General features: G+C 41.1%; 2 protein-coding genes across 2 annotated transcripts; one reads left to right on the plus strand and one right to left on the minus strand.

Annotated features, from left to right (window-relative positions):
* Positions 1–152: 152 nt before the first annotated feature.
* Positions 153–8,333, plus strand: usp16 (ubiquitin specific peptidase 16). The gene is made up of 17 exons (XM_036536529.1): positions 153–599; positions 1,093–1,274; positions 1,375–1,478; positions 1,613–1,728; positions 1,995–2,200; positions 2,298–2,390; positions 2,482–2,612; positions 2,982–3,069; positions 3,290–3,371; positions 3,878–3,969; positions 4,107–4,160; positions 4,354–4,521; positions 4,695–5,391; positions 6,137–6,231; positions 6,916–7,002; positions 7,225–7,369; positions 7,600–8,333. The coding sequence occupies exons 1-17, from the start codon at positions 539–541 to the stop codon at positions 7,722–7,724; spliced, it is 2,526 nt and encodes an 841-aa protein (XP_036392422.1). The 5' UTR covers positions 153–538; the 3' UTR covers positions 7,725–8,333.
* Positions 8,334–8,600: 267 nt separating this feature from the next.
* Positions 8,601–14,925, minus strand: LOC118783143 (T-complex protein 1 subunit theta-like). The gene is made up of 15 exons (XM_036536853.1): positions 14,787–14,925; positions 13,500–13,590; positions 13,310–13,389; positions 13,052–13,201; positions 12,734–12,914; positions 12,172–12,233; positions 11,943–12,080; positions 11,538–11,716; positions 11,329–11,395; positions 11,095–11,182; positions 10,846–10,961; positions 10,572–10,643; positions 10,075–10,239; positions 9,630–9,749; positions 8,601–8,839 (listed from the first exon to the last, which is right to left on the minus strand). Exons 1-15 carry the CDS (start codon positions 14,844–14,846, stop codon positions 8,768–8,770), a joined length of 1,641 nt encoding a protein of 546 aa, XP_036392746.1. The 5' UTR covers positions 14,847–14,925; the 3' UTR covers positions 8,601–8,767.
* Between the last annotated feature and the right edge of the window lie 5,141 nt (positions 14,926–20,066).

The following is a 20,066-nucleotide window of genomic DNA, read 5'->3' on the forward strand; positions in this document are numbered from 1 at the left end:
GATTTTTGAATTATTTGGCTGCTTGAAGTTGTAATATATTTGTCTAACCAAGAAATAGTTGCGCAAAGTGTATGATCCGCTAGTCGACAGTGAAACCATTCCTCACGTTAGCTACTCTGATTGCTAGTCTGTATAGCAGTAGCTACCTGAAATCATCTTCACTCAGGTCGGAAACCATATTTTTAAAGGTGTATCTGCCTAGATGAATTGTTTGTACTTAATTTAATTTATTTTATGAGTATGAATAGCTGTCTAGCTTATAAGTTACTGTTGTTTTTTTAGCACGTGGCTGTTTTTGATCACTTTGGTTTAGCCAACCGCTTAACCACATTTTGCAAGGCCAGGGAGTCGTATGATGAAAAGACCGAGATGCAGATTATTATAAATGCATGCCCTTAAGCAATATGTTAATTTAATTATAGTCTTTGGTGTATCGTATAATAAGAAACAGCATTCAAAATATTTACACTTCAAAACGTTTGCGGAGGCGATTTTCCTTGTGTGCGGTGCTTAGTGAGGTTCTCAATATTGGGTCACGATGGGGAAGAAGAGAGCGAAGGAAAAAAGCGTTAAACAGGATGATTCATTTGACATGCCAGGTAAGGATTTGTTTTAACTGGAACTGGACAGGTTTTGCTGGATCTCAGTTGATCAGTGCCATTTATGCTCACCGGTGTGCTTACTCTTACTCTTACCCCGTTAGAGTAAATCGATGAGTCGGCTGGTTCACTAAACTGATACTCACGAAAACGGCGCTGTCAACATTCTGCAAATCCCTCAGTTAATCGTATTATTAGTGTTTTATCAAGTGTGTCAATCTGCTCAATCTGCGCTAGTAAATGAAGCCTCTCAATCAGCGTAAGCCGCATTAAGCAATATCTGTCATCTGGCAGAGTAAATTCTTTAAGACAGTGCGGAACAATGAATAACTAATATAACTAAAATTCCGTCAAAAGAGCAAATGTTGGGCAAATGAATAATAACTATGGCAGCAATCACGAGACACTAATTAAAAAAATTTATTATATTCATTTACTCTAAACTGTAGAGAGTTTGTGTTTTGGGATGAAACTCACAATACTGTCCTGGCAGGTCCTTCCTGCACCCACATCCGTAAGGGTATTGATCAGAGCCTGCTGAGAAAGATTGCGCAGGATGTTAATTGGTTCAGCTGTCTGGAGTGTAAGGAGGAGAGTGTACCATCCCCATCAGAGGAAGAGGAGTTGAATGGGGAGACCCCAGCGATCTGGGTCTGCCTGAAGTGTGGCCACCGGGTAAGCCCACCACAAGTAATGACAGTGACAGAACTTTGTATGTTCCTTGTTAGTGGCAGATGCTTACTTGTGTTGGTGTTAATGAACTGGTTTGTTGCAGGGCTGTGGAAGAAACTCTGAGAATCAGCATGCCATCAAACACTATGAGAAGCCCCGGTCAGACCCACATTGCCTGGTGCTGAGTATGGATAACTGGAGTGTGTGGTTAGTGTCAAAGACACCCCTGTTCCCTTCACCCTGGTTTGCACAATAAGGTGGTGGGTGCAGGAGCAGTGTGAAATCTGTGAGGGTAGTCAGAGGCCCATCAGTGAAATCTTATTCCTTGTGTTCCCCACCAGGTGTTACATCTGTGATGATGATGTTCAGTATTCCAGCACTGGGCAGTTGGCCCAGCTGGTAAACAACATCAAAAAACAAGCTCTGTCTGGGTCCACAAAGAGAACACCACAGAGAAGTATGTCCCATTTTAAGTGTTGTTTTTCCATTTCCTTCAAAAATAAGTCAAGTCTCAGTATGGCTCTTATATGGATTTTTGTTTGTGTTGTACTCTGCCTCACATGAAAGTCGCTTTGGATAAAAGCGTCTGCCAAATGAAAAAATGTAAAAATAAATGTAAAAAGCAGCAGAACTGAATATTGCCTCTCAGCAGTCATGTTCTTTCCTCCCCAAGTGAGATAACCTTTGCAGGACACACTGTAAATGTTCTTTTCCCTCATTTAGAGGTGAAAGAGGAAGAAAGCCAGGTCAATGCTGTTGAGGAAAAACTGCCTGAGAAGGAAGCTATATCCATTCAGAAGAAGGACCCTAAGAGAGACACCGGTGACTCAAAAGGCCAGAAGCTGCCAGCAGTGGGAAGCGGCTCCACTGTGTCTGTCAAAGGACTCAGCAACCTTGGGAACACATGCTTCTTCAATGCAGTCATACAGGTAAAGAGATGTAGCTGGGTATTGGAGGTGCAGTGACATTATAAATTGTATTTAAATTGTATTTTGTACAGCTCACATTTGTCATTTTTGGCATCAGAACCTGTCCCAGACGCAGCTCTTAAGGCAGATTCTTAAGGAAATAACAGATGACAAGACCACACTTACTATAACCCCTCTATCCACAGAGCTGGTAACTACCACCCTTCTTTTTCTTTTTTGTGATTCAGTTGTTTCATTAATGAGTGCAGAGGTTACCTGTTTTGAATGTGCTGTTTTTTCAGGAGCCCATTCAGGTCCCATTGGAGAGACCTGGTGCTCTCACCCTGGCCATGTGTCAGCTGTTGAATGAGATCCAGGAGACAAAAAAGGGTGTGGTCACCCCCAGGGAGCTGTTCACACAAGTGTGCAAGAAGTGAGTACATATCATCATCATTCTAGCAGTGCAGTATTTCTTGTCACATGTGGGTGGAAGTGTAGCATAGTGATAAGGAGCAGGGCTTGTAACCAAAAGGTTGCTGGTTCGATTCCTGCAGGGGCATGGCTACTGAAACGCAGGGCAAGGTACTTAACCCAGAACTGCCTCACTAAATGTCCAGCTGTATAAGTGGATAACATGTAAAAACTGTAACCTATGTAAGTTGCTCTGGATAAGAGCGTCTGCTTAGTGACAGTAATGTAATGTAATGTCATTTGAATATATTGTGTAATCCCTTTTAAACCAGTCTCACATATGACCAGTGTTATAAGTTTTTAAGCTCTATGTTGTTCCCTCTCACCTCAGGGCTGCCAGGTTCAAGGGATTCCAGCAGCAGGACAGCCAGGAGCTTTTGCGTTATCTTCTGGATGGGATGAGAGCTGAGGAGATGAAGGTGTGCCCTCCTATCGTGAAGTGAACATCCATGTTTTACAGTCATACAAGTGTAAATTATGTCTACATGAATGTCTGTCTAGTAAAAACTGGTGAACCCGTTGTGTCTGATGTAGCAGCAGCCATTGACAAGTTGCTGAGGTTATTACATGATACGTGATTGTTTTGATCTATTTGCTACTTGATTAATATGCCCATTGTGGTTATGTTTGTATTCTCAGAGAGTAAGTTTGGGGATTGTGGAAGCAGTGAAAAAGTCTGGAAAAAATACAGATGCTGAAGAATCAAAGAATTTAATTAAAGGTAGGTACATTTATCTACATGTATATATTCTTATAAATTTGTATACTTAGGTTAGTTTTGCATAATCTTTTTGTCAGTGATGAAATTATAATTTGAAATTGATAGACACAATGAATTGTTATAATTTTTCACATTGTACCCATTTACTGCATCATCTGCTTGCATTTTCTTAATCACAAGGACATGCCTGTGTATCACACAGTGGGTCCAAACTGCAAAGGCAGCAACCACCTGTACCTTAGTTACCAGTCCACTGTTTTACCAGACATGGCACATGTCCCCCAGTGGAAATTCCCCTATCTTGCTGCTGCTCTAAACCATGATGGCAAATTAATGTGTCTATCCAAGCAAAAAGCTTGGATAGACACATAGAAAGACTGTCCTAGCTAATGTTCTTTTTTTTTTTTTTTTTTTTAGATTAAATGTGCAGTTTTCAATTTCAATTGTATACATGGTTCTTGCATTACCTACCTAAATTTCACTTGGGTTTTTATGTGTTTTCCCAGAGTATGAGAAAAATGGAGCACCCAAGAACTTTGTTGACCAGGTTTTTGGTGGAGAACTGACCAGCACTGTCATGTGTAAACAGTGCAGAACAGTATGTAATAAGCTTTGTAACACAATGCACCCAGATTTGGTTTGCTTGTATGGGACCATCTCACAGATAAAAGTTTGTATGTTAATAGATGTGATGATGTGAATATCTCTACTTGAATTTAACCCTGTATCGTACAGGTTTCCTCAGTGACTGAGATGTTTCTGGACCTTTCTCTGCCTGTCTCAGATGAGGTAAGGAGCTCTCCCTCATAGTATGTGATAATGAGTGCTTGGAAATCCCTCAAAAATATTAGTAGCCTTCTGTTCCCCAATTTGTTACTTAATGAATGAAGACTTCTCTGACTTTGAGAGTAAGGAAGGGCATGTGTAGTTGATCAGAAGTGTATACTTCCTTTTGCACATGCCTAATATCTGTCCCCCTCAGGCATACAGGAAGAAGAATCAGAAGAAAGTCCAGAAGAGCACTGATGCCAAGGACAGTGACCGGGACAGCCCTGTTCCATTAACCAATGGCACTGAGGACATCCCCTCTGGTGCAGGGAGCAAATACCAGCAGAAGAAGGCCAAGAAGCAGGCAAAGAAACAGGCAAAGGTGGGGGCGGAGACAGGCATGTAGAAGAACAATTTCTTCACAAGTGGTGCCTCTGATTCATGTTTGCATTGTTTATGTATCTGTCTCATTGTTCAGAGTGGATTTAAACATCACCTGATCTCCACAGAGTTTAACCTTGCGGCCGTCCTATTTTCACTTGACTTTGACAACAGAACCAAAGGCGGCAGCAGAAGCTGGGGAGCAAAGTCACGTGGGACACCATAGCCAATCAGGATTCAGCAGAGCTTGTAGAGGGAGATGAGACAGCCGCTCAAGGGGAGAAGGGCGAATCGCAAGCAGCGGTGGAGGATTTCGCGAGTGCAGGCAAACCAACTGGAGCAGAGCATACACAGGAGGGCAGTCAGGTGCCTGACGGAGACCAGCAGGGCAAGGAGAAAGCACCTGAGGAGGAGGAGGAGGAGGATGAGACAGCAGAATGCGAAGATGACGTGTCTGTACTTAACAACCGTTTCACAGCCCTGGCTGTGGACCAAAACACTGAGGACGGGGAAGAAAAAATCAACAAAGAAAACCGGGCAGAGGAAGAGGACACAGTTGCTACAGAGGAAGATGAGGTCACCGAAGATATGACCCGGCTCTCCCTGAATAACGTCTTCGTCGCCCCAGAGGACATTCAGCTGGACGTGGAGAACGAGGAGGCGCCCGTCGACACCAGGGAGTACACGGTGGTGAACCAGGACCCAGAGCTGGCCTTCCACACGCTGGCCACCAGGGTGGCTCCAGAGAAGCAGGAGTGTTCAGTGCAGTCGTGTCTGTTCCAGTTCACCGAGGTGGAGAATCTCACGAAGAACAACAGTCTGCTGTGCGTCACGTGCTCGCGACGCCAGTCACGCAGCAAGGCGTCCGAGGGTACAGTGCATCTAATTTGCGTAGCGATACCAAGGTTGTTTTACAGTTGAAAAGGTTGAGAGTTAGAGTTAAGAAAACGTATAGCATGGAGTGAGCTAAGCATTGAGCTTAATTGTGCACTGTGTCGAGAATTGGGCGGTGCTGTAACTGACATGGGAATAGCCTAGCGCCAAAGATGGTGGTGTGTGGTTCCAGACAGGAAACTGAAAATATTGGATGAATTGTAGTGTGTATTGAACATGCTGATTATTGTGTTAGTGTGCTGAAACTAATTCTATGCCAGAGATGTCCTAGTGTGGTGAAAATAGAATCTGGGGAAATCGATACATCCGGATATTTTTTAGCCCTGCTAAATTAGCATCATTTACACATTTTTTGTGTCATGAATACCACCATGAGTGAATTTGTATACAACAGAATTCTCAGTGTGGTATATTCAATTGTATCACACTTTTGAATAAAATTAAATTTAGTATAGGTTAATACTCAGTAAATGTGTAAAATTGTACCTTTTAGGTTTTCTTTTTCCATTATCACCTCCGTAAGTGAAACTGTAGCATAACTGATAAAGATGAAGTTACAATTAGTTTTTTTGCCATAATTGCCCTTGTATATTTTGTAGATATTTCATTTTACATGTCAAAATTCATTTTTCAAAATCAGTCACTCTTCATGACTATGAAGATTCACAGCATATATATAATGTCATGATTGATAATTTTGTTCTTGTGCTTGTGTTGAACAGGTGCCAAAGAGAAGGTGTACACTGATGCCCTGAAGCAGATGCTGATCTCTTCTCTTCCCCCAGTACTTACTCTTCATCTGAAACGATTCCAGCAGGTACTAACACCAGCAGTCTTCAATAATTCAGTTCAGTGCTGTAGAGAGCCAGGAACTGAAGAGACGAAACGGTCACTCTTTTGGGAAGGCAGAAATACTGCAGTCAGCTGAACTAATTTGTGTTGATGAAGGATTTATACTAGTGTGAAACAATTTGCAGTCGAAGTTCCAAAGTTCCAAGTGAAGATTCATGATAGTTTTCTGAGAAATCTAACCAAATCAAAATCCCACTTATCACATCCTTTTTGTGTCAGCTGTTCACAGTGTCCCTCCTTCACCCCATATCCACCTTTTTTGCTGTTTATGAAATCCAAACGGAGGGTTCACAGCCTTGGCCTCGTGGCCAGGTACAATCTCTTCATCTGACTCGAAGCCAAAGATTAGTATTCCTACAGTGTACCCTCATCAGCAGCAACCTTTACATTTTCTTACTGTATGGAAATTTGTATATACTGAATTATAGATTGTGAGAATGGTAGAGCAATCAGAGGTGAGCTGGGAACCATAGGTCAATTTCTGCTAAGAATTCAGAACAGCTTTTTTTTCCCCAAAGTGCAAAAAGGTAGAGCAATCAAGACAAGAAAGAATGAGTTGAATGAAATGAGAAGCAGACATCAAAGTGTACATGGTGAAAGCCCGTTGAGCCGTGATCTCCATTTGCCACTCTGCTTTGTTTTCCCCTAGGTGTCCTACAGTGTGTGCAAGGTCAACCGTCATGTCCAGTTCCCTCAAATTCTGGACCTGGCACCTTTTTGTTCGGTCAACTGCAAGGTAATGAAACTTACTCCCGGAGCAGCTCTTAGGCACTTTGCACTGGATCAGTGTTCAGTGTTGTATTAATGATAGAAAATTACACAAGGCATTAAAAAAATGAGAAGTAAAAATGCTTTTGCATGTAAGGGTTTACACTAGTACTATGAAGTGTACAGTAGTGTTAAGTCAATTAAGATCCGGAGGACCGGTCCGATACCTGGTTTTGTGACCTTGGTGCAGAATGTGCAAGAGGGACAGACACAGATGCTGTACAGCCTCTACGGGATTGTTGAACACAGCGGCACAATGAGGTCGGGACACTACACCGCCTATGTAAAAGCAAGACCCACTCTGCCCTCACATCTCAATGGGCCGACGACACAAGGCGAGTATACCGTATTGCATGTACAGTTTTAAACAATGAATGAACATGGCCAGGCTTTTGGTGTTTAGTTTGATCGAATTGACCGTCTAACTTAATAAAATAGTTATTGTATTCTGCTTTGTAGAAAGAACCGTAAAACAAATGACACTGACGGCATTGAGCAAATGATGAAATATCTGGTAAATCAGCAACCACAGGAACTCATGCAGCATTCACTGTCTCCATATCAGGGGGTGATGCCGAGGCGCTTAAGGGATCATGGTACCACATCAGTGATACCAGCGTGCAGCCCGTTCCAGAGACCAAAGTGCAGAACTCGCAAGCCTACCTCCTGTTCTACGAGAGGATCTCCTAGTTTCATCCGCCATGCACAGAGCCCAGGGACAAACCTCCGGTTGCTTCACACATCAGAAAAGAACCGCTGTGCACCTCCGGGGACGGCCTGCAGAGTGTGTATGTACGACTGCTCGAAATTCAGTGCATCCAGTGATGCAGTGATTCCTTAAGAATTAATTTCAGTAACAGTAATGCTGGTGCAGGAAAGGGCAGATTCATTCAAGTCATTACTCTATCATGTAAACGCTGATAGGAAAGGGTGAGAAACGGTTTGCATATTATATTACACTGAATAATGGGATGCCAGTTGAATTCAGGACTTTGCACATCCTGCATTTGAGGGAAGAATACATGTTCTACCAAGTATTGTGAAAATATACAGCAATATTTAATTCCGTAGATATCTGGGCATATTAAGAGATCTAATGGATCTGCTGCTAAAAATTGCTGTTACGTCTTAAGAGCACGATAATAGAAGGCAGCCAATTTATTTGCCATGTACATGAGTGTGCAAAAACCACAGAACTTGAAATGGATGAAACTGATATCTTTTTATAGTGTCTAATTTTGTGATTAAAACAGTAATTCATTTGTATGAAGTATTTATTTCTGTAACTTTTTATGATGCTGCCAACATTCAATTAAAGGTATTTTTTGCTGTAAAGACACTCAGATTGCTTCAGGTTCCTTTCTTAAAACAACTGATGTGTGATTTTAGAAGCAGGAGATATTTTCATTGTTGAATCTTGATCAACAGCATGTACAGCCCAGAATCCATATTTGTTTGAAAACAAAATATGTTGTGAGCAGGGTTATACAGCATATCTTCCGAAGGCCAAGGGCTTCAAGTACAGCTGAATGATGAATGAAATGAATGAAATCTGGAATCTGGAAATTGACATGAATAGCTCAAGTGCATTTTATTTGGAAAATGGCATAGTTTTCACTGTAAAGCATGGGTTTCCTAAAAATACAATGACGTTTTCATTTAATAACTGCATGGGAGACATTCCAGGGAGTGTCTCCTAAAAGGCTCTACTTGGGTGGGGCAGCAGTTCTCATTCAGTCATCCTCATCCCAGTCCTTCTTGCCCTGGGGAGCTTTGGGTCCCCCTGCTGGTTTAGCCATGATGATCTGAAGGGAGACAAAAAAGTAAGTTCACAATGCACCCAATCTGCTGGCACAAGGTCTAAAATTTGAGTGTTTTTGTCATTGCCATTTTAGCATCAAGCTTAGATTAAATAAATGCATAATTCAAAAGAACAAATCTCAAAACTTGAAGTGGTTCTCCTGGTAATGAGACTATGTTCTGTTCACACAGCATGCAGAAAAACCATGCATTTCACACTGCATTTGCCTATGGCCAGAAAGGCCTCCAGCCAGAGAATCAACATTCATTATGTCCACATTTTAACAGCTACTGCAAAACACATGACATTAATCTGCCTTTTCCACTCGTGTCACCCAAGTGAAAGAAATGTGATGTTAGCATGCTTGTGAGGAAAACCCATTGCTAACTTATGTAAAATAATCACAACAAACTCCAGTTGTTTCTCTCCCATTCAAGTTAATGCAAACAAGTTATTTTTGCCACACACAAATCTGGTGAGTGTGTGCGTGCAGTTTCTCAGGAGTCGTTAACACCCTTTAGCTGAGGCACCTTTGTAATTCAGATTAATAATGGGTGTCAAATTTATCAGGCTCATCTTCCCAGCTGTCTTTGTCCCAGTGGCTCTGCTGTTTGGGAGCTTTCGGTCCACCTGCTGGCTTAGCCATAATGATCTGACACATAAGAATTACATCAACATTTTACACTCATGTTTAAACATTTCTGTTGAGTGATTATTAAAAGGCTGATTCCTGAACCTTGGCAGCCATCCAGCAAAACCTCAGAAGAAACAGCCAAGTAAATGTGGAATCTCACCTGGTCAACTCTGAGTACGGTGACAGCGGCGTTGGTGGCCAGTTTGATGCCCCAGTGTTTCACCAGGTAGGGGTCCAGGATGCCAGCCTCTAGCATGTCTTTCACAGCTGCACCTTCACCCTTTGGAAAAACAAGCAAACCCTTGCACAGGTAAGGAAAGGGAACTCTCAGCTGTGGAATTCCTGCTTTGTTTTATACCTTCCACACACTGTTCTCATTCAGACAATCCATTCAGAAGACTAAACATGCACAATGAATAGAATTTTCCATTTACATATTGTGACTGCTACATCCTAATGCAAAACAATTTGAACATCTATTTTGTCATTAAATGTACACCCCTACAAACCCTGTCTTTTTCACAGGATACAAATCAGTCCAGATATTTTTACGCTTTATATGCGTATCCTACATCACCTACAATGCCCAGACCATCACCGCTCACCTCAATGTCAAAGCCAACATTTTTGTTCCCCTCGTGGTGCACAGCGTACAGTTTGGAGATGAGCTCGTTGCCCTTGACACCGGAATTTTCAGCCAGCGCACGGGGCAAAGCCTCAAATGCTTCTGCAAACTTTTTAATGGCATACTGCTCCAGACCAGGGCAGGACTGTAACACACAGACAAATGGCGCTTAGACACCAAACACCAACAGCCAAGCACAGACAACAGTAATCCACAAAAAGTGTGCCCTGAGCACCTTAAATGCTACTTCCCAAATAAAACATAAGATAAAACCATTATACTGTACACGACAGGATTCACCACTTCATCTTAGGAGTATATTACACTGTATAGTGAGTGTGCACGAGGGAGGTCATAACAATAATATAGCCAGTTAGCAGGCAAGAGCCATTTTCACCCACAAAATGCAAAATATTGCTTCACTCTGTTGTGAAATCAATGCACTTCTGAGGTTTATGGACTGGGACATGTGCTTACTTCTCCATAAGACGTGATCTGTTTGGCTAACTCAATGTCCGTGGCCCCAGCACCTGGAAGCAGACGCTTGTCCTACAGGCAGAAAAAAAAAATAATTATGAGATACACTTAAATTGAGACAAACATGAACATGACCTTAAAGTATTAAACTTTCAATTCAGCGTTATAAACCGTTCTGCTTTATACAGTATACAGCACTGTCATCTACAGCTCGGTGCATTTATGCTTTTTTCTCAAAACAGTGGAATTGTCTGTCCAAGTCAGTCTTCCTTACCCTGACGAGAACCTTGAATGTGTTGACTCCGTCGTCTACAGCTCGCTCAATGTCATCCATCAGGTTGTCTGTAGATCCACGGATGACCAACGTGGAAATGGCTCCATCCTCCTTCTCTGTAGATGAGGACCATGCATTACAGGCATCAGATACCAAACAGTTTGTAATCGGCATCTTTATATACAAATGAATGCGCATCATTCAGTATGTGCCCTCGTGTCAACCTCCATGTCAGGAACAAGGGCTTACCGTGTTTGAAGACAACCACCTGGGTGTCCCCAACTTCAGTAAGGTAAACGCTGTCACAGTGACCCATCTCCTCTGGGGTGGCGGCCGTCTGCGGAGAGGGAATGACAGAGTTGGTCAACAGCTCTTTAACAACTAAAAACAGAAATAAAGCATAGACCCTAATGCTACAGTATCTTCCAAAGAATGACGTGGAGTTCACATTGCAGGAAAATTGAGTTCGTTAGCAAGACTTACCAATCTGGGCAGTGCAACAGCTCCCACTGTTTTACACAATCTTCTTAAATCCCATTTAGAGTTTAGCCTGGGGGGGTGGAAGAAAACAAGACTAATATCTGTATCAATAATCACATAATTTGTAAATTCTGTGGACAGATTGTAGTAAGTGTCAATATTGAAGCTAGTTTCGTGGAGAGGACATGGTGTGATTGCAGAAAGCATCTTACCTCACCACCATGAGCTGATACTTGTTGGCATAGTGGAGGGCCATATCCGCTACTTTGCCGCCTGTCACCACCACATTGGCGCCAGCCTCTACAATGGCTTTTACCTGGTTCTCCATCAGGTCTTCCTCACCCTTACTGAAGCTCAGAAGCTCCTCTGCATTCTTTATCAAAACTGTCCCCTATAAGAAAGGGTCAACACATAAAGATCAGAGCTGGGTCTTTTCAAATTAAAAATTTCAAGGAAGTCACACAACATTAACCACACTGCATGCAGGATAGGTTCTTATAACACAGTAATGACAGATAGGCAACTCACTGAATTTTATCTTCACATCAAAAGATAAACCACTCAGAATGTGATCAATTATGTATTATGTATAACACTGGAACAAACAAATTGCTTACCTTGGTCTCTGTCACCATGCAGTCAAACGGACATGAAAAAACTGCTATTTTTGCATCTTTGACAGATGTGATGTCTCCCTCTGCTTCCTTTTTAAACACCATTCCATGCAGGACTGAAGATGACGTTAACCCGCTACCCTGCAAAGGGGGAAAAACAGAGTGCCCTTAGATCACTGGTTATGCAACGTGAGACACACATTCAACTAATGTTGATGACCAAAGCGCTCACCAAAATCTTGCACACCCGGACGTTGTCCACATTGAAATTACCAGACTCAGGAAAAATGGAAACTGCAACACAGAAGAATGAACACAGACTGACAAACAAATTACATGATGATAACAAAAAAAAAAAAAACAGCAAAAACACACTGGCAGAATATTACAGCAATTACAAATGATAACAGCAGACAGTCAGAAACTTTACAATACATAACTGTTAATGACACACTGTATCAAAGATACTGGCAACCGTTTAACAAATATTTTGTATTTTATAACTGCACCACTACCTTACATTACATTATTGGCTTTTACCAGACGCTCTCACCCAGAGTCACTTACATCAGTTACAGCTTTTCTTAAATGTTATCCATTTATACAGCTGGATATTTACTGAGGCAATTGAGAGTTAAGTACCTTGCCCAAGGGTACATCGGCAGTGCCCCAGTGGGGAAACCAAACGGCAACCTTTCAGTTACAAGTCCTGCACCTTACCACTATGCTACAATGCACCAAAAAACATCCCAGGATCTCTTTTGCTTTATGTGTGACACAGTGCAAATCCTCACCACAGGCCTGTGCGATAAGATTGGCCAGGAAGTCCTCGTTGCCATACTGCTTGCTCATGACAGCCGTGCGGATCATAGCCGTGGCCTCATCCACATCATGCAGGTTTTTGGCAGAGGAACAAACGCACTCTGGCAGGATGTCCAGGGCTTTCTTGCAGGCCATCTCGTACCCTTCGATCACCTTGAACACAGAAATATGGCACAGCGGTAATTACCTGAACTGATTTGGGGAAACAAGAAAGAGAGTGAAGAATAGTGAGAGCAGGAAGAGTAGTGAAGGATGAACTAGTGAGGCCACTGCTCTAGGCTCACTCTCACCTCTGACACAGACAGGCCCATTCGGAGAAGCTCCTCAGCCAGCTCCAGCAGTGCCCCGGCAAACACCAGGACGAAGTTGGTCCCATCTCCCACCTCCTGCTCCTGCATGTGGGATGCAATCACGATCATCTTTGCCGCAGGGTGCTGAACCTGAGGCAATCAGAGCTGGAAGTCAGTTAAGGCAAATCCGCACGTCCATATGTGCACATTTCAAGATGAAGATCTTTGACTGCAGTGTTATGCAGCGAGCTAGCTCACCTCAAGTTCTCGCAAAATGGTGGCAGCATCGTTGGTCACGAAGAGTTTCTCCAAGTGGTTGATGACCATTTTGTTCATACCTGTATTAAAACATGTTGTACTGAGAACTAATGTGCTTAACGACTGAAAAAACACATGCGTTATTTCATAAGTGTTACCAGAATCACACATACAGGACAAAAGCACCTACCATTTGGCCCATAGGCAGTTCGTGTTGTCTGGGCCAGTTCTTTGCATGCCTGAATGTTGCGGAAGACAGCCTCCTCTAACCCTGAGTAGTGCTTAAATAAAAGCAGAAAAAAAATTATGAAATAAGAATGTGGCACCGAACTACAGAATATTTTATTTACCCAGCCTTTTAATGCATAAGAGCAAGATAATGAATCAAACACGGAAATTAACAAAACTCAGAAGACAAGAGATCACAGTATAATTAAAAAAAAAAACTGCAATCATTCATAATATCTCTGGAATATACATACAGGTGTACATCTACCTGTCTCGCTATCTATAATGTCCAATAGTAATGAACATTACCAGGACATAAATTCAATCATGTTGGGCACGAACAAACAACTCGACATTGCTTACAACCTACTAGCTAGAGAGATAGCAACTGGATAGCTACTTAGGTATCTTGCGTTGACAGGGATATTTCATCTCGACTCCATGGATTATTTAGCTTGCTCCTAATCCGAGCTAGCGATCATCTCATGTTGGCAGTTTTCCAATTGTATCAAGATGACAGTGTCAGGCTGATACAACTGTCTAGCAACGACCTGTTAAACGCTACATAGCACCAGAAAGCAAAGCAAGCAATAAAACATGGAAGACCGTTTCATGAAACCGGCACGCTAACAGTTATTTTACCATGCTAGTATGGGTATATAATGATCAACAGTAGTAGCTACATTGGTAGCTAGTTCAGTACATGCAATAAAGACTGTCATGCTTAGTAATTTAGCTCGTCGGTTTTCTGGTAATTCATATGGTTCAGCAATAATGCGTCGACAACAATGCGTTAATAATAATGCCCCAACTATCACAGGGCGAAATACACAAGGCGTAAACAGGCATAACAGGCAATCTCGGTGTGTGACTCCAGTATTGCACGTGTGCATCATCCTGTATCTCGCTAGCTAGCAATGGCTAATTTTAGCTAATCCCCCTAGAAATTAATATACAGATACCAGCACACAGATCACATCAAGTATTTTCAAGACACAAAGAATGTGTTTTCTTCAAGAACAGTGCGACATCACAGAAAACAGGTTAGCTACAGTGGCTACTTAGCGTTAGCTAATGCGGAGACATGGGTTTGGCTAGAATGGTTCTTTCTAGAAGCACATCTTCCCGGCTAGGTAACGTTAGCTACCGCATGACAGAAGCCAACCGCGTGTCCTTTATTGCCACAGAAACTATAACAAAAACTCAGGAGCAACTTAAACTTAGTTTAATAAGACATTGTGTACATTACCTTAGCCCCATCTTTTAGCATTTGGGCAAAGCCCGGAGCTTTAGGTACGTGAAGTGCCATTTTCTGTGTAGCTCTGTGCTCGCAGTTTCCCAGCACAGAAAGAACCAGCGTCCGCACTTATTTGGGCGTGATGTTAACTAATCGAGTTACGAACCACAGAGCAGACAGACCAAACGGGTAGATGGCAGAAACACTGATGGTATCTTTCGCGTTAGGTTGCTTTACGGACGTTGTTCGCTTGGAGAAAGCTTACAGTATCACACCATTAAAACGCAGATCACAAAAACAATGAATGGAGGAAGGAACGGACAATGGTGGTGTTATGTCCATCCAAGCGCAATTACCGAATAAATCATAAATAACAGAATAAATAAGTACAAGTAATAAAGTTAAGGACTCTACAAACTCAGTCATACCCGTACGTAATCTCTTTAATTCATTGTTTTGCATGTCTTCAATTGCAGACAAATATTCCCCTGGTAAAAACAAGAACATTATGTGTCTTTGGTGAAACAATTCTGCCAAGTAAAACACTTGGAATATTGTTCTTCAGCCAGTGTGCTGTTATAGCTGCATCTAAATACAATACTGATCTTGATATTCACAATGCAAAACATGCAGCCAGAAAATAGAGTCACACAACGGAGAACTTTTTTAAAGTCAATATTGGCAATTTCATCCTTGTGCCCGTGCCGCTTCCACACTTTTCATGTCATGTTCCATCTATACCACTAGATGGCACGTAGTACTTTATCTGGTTTGGTTTTTGTGGCACTTGTTTTATGCAATCAGGGTTGCATTCATGTGCAAGAGAGAAACAGAGGGCAATGGGGGAAAATGGTGAAAGCTAAATTAGCTAAAAGGAAAAAATAAACTGACATAGTGAAGATTTAGGAAAGGTGTCATGAAATGTGGGTTTCAAGGCTTGCACAAAGCCGCAAACAATCGACAACTTCTGGCAACAAAAGATGGTGTCCATTATATATGTGGAATATTCCTCATTTTAATGTATGACCATTTTATATTATATTTAATATATACATCTGTGATGATGTACTTACCATTACAAAAAGAGCATGATTCTAATTGTACAAACGTGATATTGTAGACAGACAGACCGGATACATTTAGCCAAAACTGAGGAAAGCATTATGAGGAAGAAATCTATTTTTACTTTTTCATTCTGTGTCATACTGAAAGCAGAAGTGAAGGCCCACAAAAATATATAGCGAGTGACTTCACAGCAACATACATTGTAATGGTTGTTTTCAGAGTGGTGGCATGCCTAAGTAAAATGATCAACTCCCAGTTTGCGTGGCATTTTAATGGATATTGTCATCCTTCATAAAATGTGTCTGAGTGCAAGGACGTGCACACAAACTGACACAAACACAATGGGTCATCCATAATGGGAACTCCTCCGTTCACACAGATTCATATAGGAAATGGGGCTAATATGTGAGATTACTGCATTTGCTCGCAATACACTGTGACCTTAGTTGGTTGCCAAGGTTTTTCTGTGATTTTCCGACCATGAGCAATAAAGCAAATTTGTAAACCACTTGTGGTACTGCTCAATAAAGCATTTATTTTTCATAGCATCAGTGCCCATAGATTTAGCAGTGTCAGCTGAAATTGAATGTAAGTTTCTGATACTGAGCCACAGACTTTTGTTGTTTTTTGTTTGCTGAAACTTCTTACATAATTCAAGTGAATGGCCTCATTCCAAATGCAGACACAATGGATCTCTCAGAGCCACATTCACAACATTCAACCAGTCTTTCTGGTCCATTTCCCTCAGCTGCATTCATTCTTAAATGGAAAGAGGATTTCCTTAAAAGGCAGGTTCGTTTTGTGTAGCTAGTATTTTCTGAAGCAATACAGCTATAAAGTGGTGTATATGACTGATTTCAAACATACACAGTGTAGCTATGCATAGTTCAACATTTCAAATAATCTATTTTAAAGCAAAAATATCCAGCATAGCTGTCAAATAAGCAGACTTAAAATACTGTTATTGTTAATTTGTTTCCTTTAAGGTGTTGTGATGATCATGTAAATGTTGGGGCATGTGTCACAAAGTCAGTTCACATAGTGTTCTTTACTTCACCCTAAGACATATCATGGGATATGACAACTATCAAATAATAATAATGGATCTGGAGGGAACAAAAACCAAATCTATTGTGTAGGCTGCATAATATATTTCTTCCTAGTAAATTAGTTGGAAACAAAACTGCATTCCATCGCCAATGAAATGAAATCCTTGGTCTCATGAGCAAGCTCTCCATAGACATGATGATGACTTGATGAATGAGAAGTGTCAGAAAGAAAGTGATCTGATGTAGGGTTCTGGAGAGATTTTCACAGATGCCTGTGGTATTTCAAGATATGAGATTTTCTGAGCTTTGAGAACTTTGAGAACTTTGAGCTGTGAGTGTCTTCCCTCAAACCAAATTTGCAGACCCTTTGTAAAGATCCATTTAAAACATTATTAACAGATCCAGGTTTATTGAAAGCTCAACCCTGTACAGAACAATCAAGCAAATCTGAGCTATCCTTGTGCTACCATGATTCATCCAGCAATATTCATATAAAGTAGCAGGGCAGTGCTTGCACTGATTTGTGTTCATTATGTGATGTATACGTAATACAGTTTATGATTTTCCTTTCATTGGGTTAATGCTGAGAGAGGGCAGCTGTTAATTTGGGGGTATAAAATATAATATTAATCATTTAATTCAAATAAGAAATAAGAAGAATAGGCTTTTAGACCTGTTAGTAGTACATGAACATGGAATGACAGACTGTGACTCCAGATAAGGAGAAACATGAAACGGGACAATATTATATCTGTGCATTCTACCAGAAAGGTATACTTTAGACAGGAGACATTTAAGAAAATCTCACTGCACTTGTTTCTATATGTACCTAATTACTGATCATTCAGGTTATTCCAATATTAATGTGCTTGATTTGTTGATCTGGTTCCAACTTTCATCAGATGGGGGTACAGTTTATGTCTTAAAAACAAAGCTGAGGAACATATTGTTGGGTATGTCTAGCTCCGTTTATGACAGCTTTTTCTACTTCTTTTCTTTTCTCTAGCATTAAGCTGTATGTATTTCATTGACTTTTCACTTTAGTCTGATGGGTTACTAAAGAATCTTAAAACACTTTCATAGGATGTGTATATGCAAGTTTCTCAATGTGAGTTGAATCCACTCTTGGGAGATTTCCAACATTTTAGCAAAACACATAAACCCCCTCAGTCTAACACAAATAATTGCTTCGGTACAAAGGCCAGTTGAAAAGATGATTTCTGAGAGACTGAGAAGATGACTTTCTTCAAGCACAAACCTTGCTGCTCTGATTTATATGTAAAAGAAAATTAAAAGCATGTAGAATTAGAATTAATTATATGATCTTATTCTGAAATGATCTTATTATAGCATAGCCCAACATGGCCCATAATTTCTGCATAATCAATGTATGATGCATTTTCCCATGTTTCTATGCTTTTTCCCTTTAGTATGTCGGTATACAATTTTCAGTCATCCCAATGAAAATACCATTTACAGAGAACACCTTGTGTGTCCCTTACAAAACAGACAAGACTCACAGCTATTGTGGGATAAGGAAGAGGAAAAGGAGGAGTGTCCTTCCAGAGAAGAACTGCATGGTAGTCACACTCCTAAGTCAGTGTTTCCAGTCTGAGATAACTGTCTTCTCCTAAAATGACTCCTCCTGACCTTATTTACATTTATTCATTTGGCAGACGCTTTTATCCAAAGCGACTTACATAGGTTACAGTTCTTTACAATGTTATCCATTTATACAGCTGGATATTTACTGAGGCAACTGTGGGTTAAGTACCTTGCCCAAGCAGCAGTGTCCCAGCGGGGATTGAACCGGCAACCTTTCGGTTATGAGTCCCGCTCCTTAACCACTATGCTACACTGCCGCCCACTGCTACACTTATGACCCCATTGTCCTTTTACATATGTGTATATGTACACATTTATTTTTATGATTTATTCATATCCTACGTATCCATGACATGAAATGACATTGACAAAAGTAAATTCTCAAATTCTCAAAAGTAATCTCTTTGCTAGAGTGGGCATGATTTGTTGACACTGGTAGTTTTCACAGGAATCATACCATGATTTACCAGCACTTGCACTGAACGCAACTTGGTATTCATTAAAGAATCTTTTTTTTTTTTTTTTTTCAATAATTGTGAAACAGCCATCAGCTGATCTTCATTCTTACAGGAAGTCATGTGTATTGTGACACTGATGTAACATCCATATTCGGCATCAAACCCTCAAGAAAGCACTGTTTCAGGTGTCCAGGTAAATGTGGTTAAAATTATGTATTTGTACAAACAGTAGTTTCAACAGTAATTTATTCAGTAATTTGTTATAATTTCCATTTAATCCCTTGCACTAAGGTGCACTGATAGTAACTGTTGTGTGACATTGTCAATATTTCAAAATGTGTCAACTCACTGCACATAGTGTGTTAAGCAATTGTTATTATGTCAGAGTGAGTATCGTATGCTTTCTGATTCGGCAATATAAAATTCCAAGATGGCAGACAGAAGTATTTTCCTTTTTGTCTGAACTGGCCAGACCTACTACAGGGCACACGTGTGACATGATACTGGATGGAATAGAACTGATCAAGGTGGCAAGAAATTGACTGCAAGCCATTCAGGTAGGCTTTTTTATTGCTCTATACCTCCATTACACTCAAGAAGCCCAAACAGACTAGCAGTTGTCCAATACGTTTTTGGCCAGTTGCAAGTACCAAACAACTATTTGTGTCCATATTTCCTTGGGAAAAGCTAAACATTAGTAAAGGTTAAACAGAAACATGAGGAAGTTTACTTCATTTTTACATTACAGTAGGGAGTTTACGACCACCGAATAACGAGTTAGAGAGACAAAATGCAATGTGCCACGTGTCTTAATTTACATTTACAGTTTCATTTGACCGACTGAGCACAGAGAATTGGAGGGAACATTTTACCATTACTTACAAGGCTGAAGTGCAACAAACCAACCTACTTGAGTAGACGATGCGCATGTCCGTTTGCTAATACGTTCTGGAAAAGCAACTGGACTACTGGCCGCAACTCATCTACGTGACGTAATGATCATAGGATCTGCGCAGCCCCTGCTCGGAACTGATGCCCCTGAACACACAGATGTTTGTCCGACAAGCGGAAGTTGTCCTGCGCACATTCTGTAGTACTGACAGCGACGACCCGTT

Source organism: Megalops cyprinoides, chromosome 9 (genome assembly GCF_013368585.1).
Source record: "Megalops cyprinoides isolate fMegCyp1 chromosome 9, fMegCyp1.pri, whole genome shotgun sequence".
Classification (NCBI taxonomy): domain Eukaryota; kingdom Metazoa; phylum Chordata; class Actinopteri; order Elopiformes; family Megalopidae; genus Megalops; species Megalops cyprinoides.

What these genes read in the sequence shown, in the direction of transcription:
- usp16 (XM_036536529.1), top strand. Translation starts at nt 539, where the DNA reads ATGGGGAAGAAGAGAGCGAAGGAAAAAAGCGTTAAACAGGATGATTCA. An exon ending in TGATTCATTTGACATGCCAG is followed by an intron (nt 600 to 1,092) that starts GTAAGGATTTGT and finishes CTGTCCTGGCAG; the next exon opens with GTCCTTCCTGCACCCACATC. An exon ending in AGGCAAAGAAACAGGCAAAG is followed by an intron (nt 4,522 to 4,694) that starts GTGGGGGCGGAG and finishes CTTTGACAACAG; the next exon opens with AACCAAAGGCGGCAGCAGAA.
- LOC118783143 (XM_036536853.1), bottom strand. Translation starts at nt 14,846, where the DNA reads ATGGCACTTCACGTACCTAAAGCTCCGGGCTTTGCCCAAATGCTAAAA. An exon ending in ATGTTGGCTTTGACATTGAG is followed by an intron (nt 9,750 to 10,074) that starts GTGAGCGGTGAT and finishes GTTTTTCCAAAG; the next exon opens with GGTGAAGGTGCAGCTGTGAA. An exon ending in CCGTACTCAGAGTTGACCAG is followed by an intron (nt 8,840 to 9,629) that starts GTGAGATTCCAC and finishes GTCTCCCTTCAG; the next exon opens with ATCATCATGGCTAAACCAGC.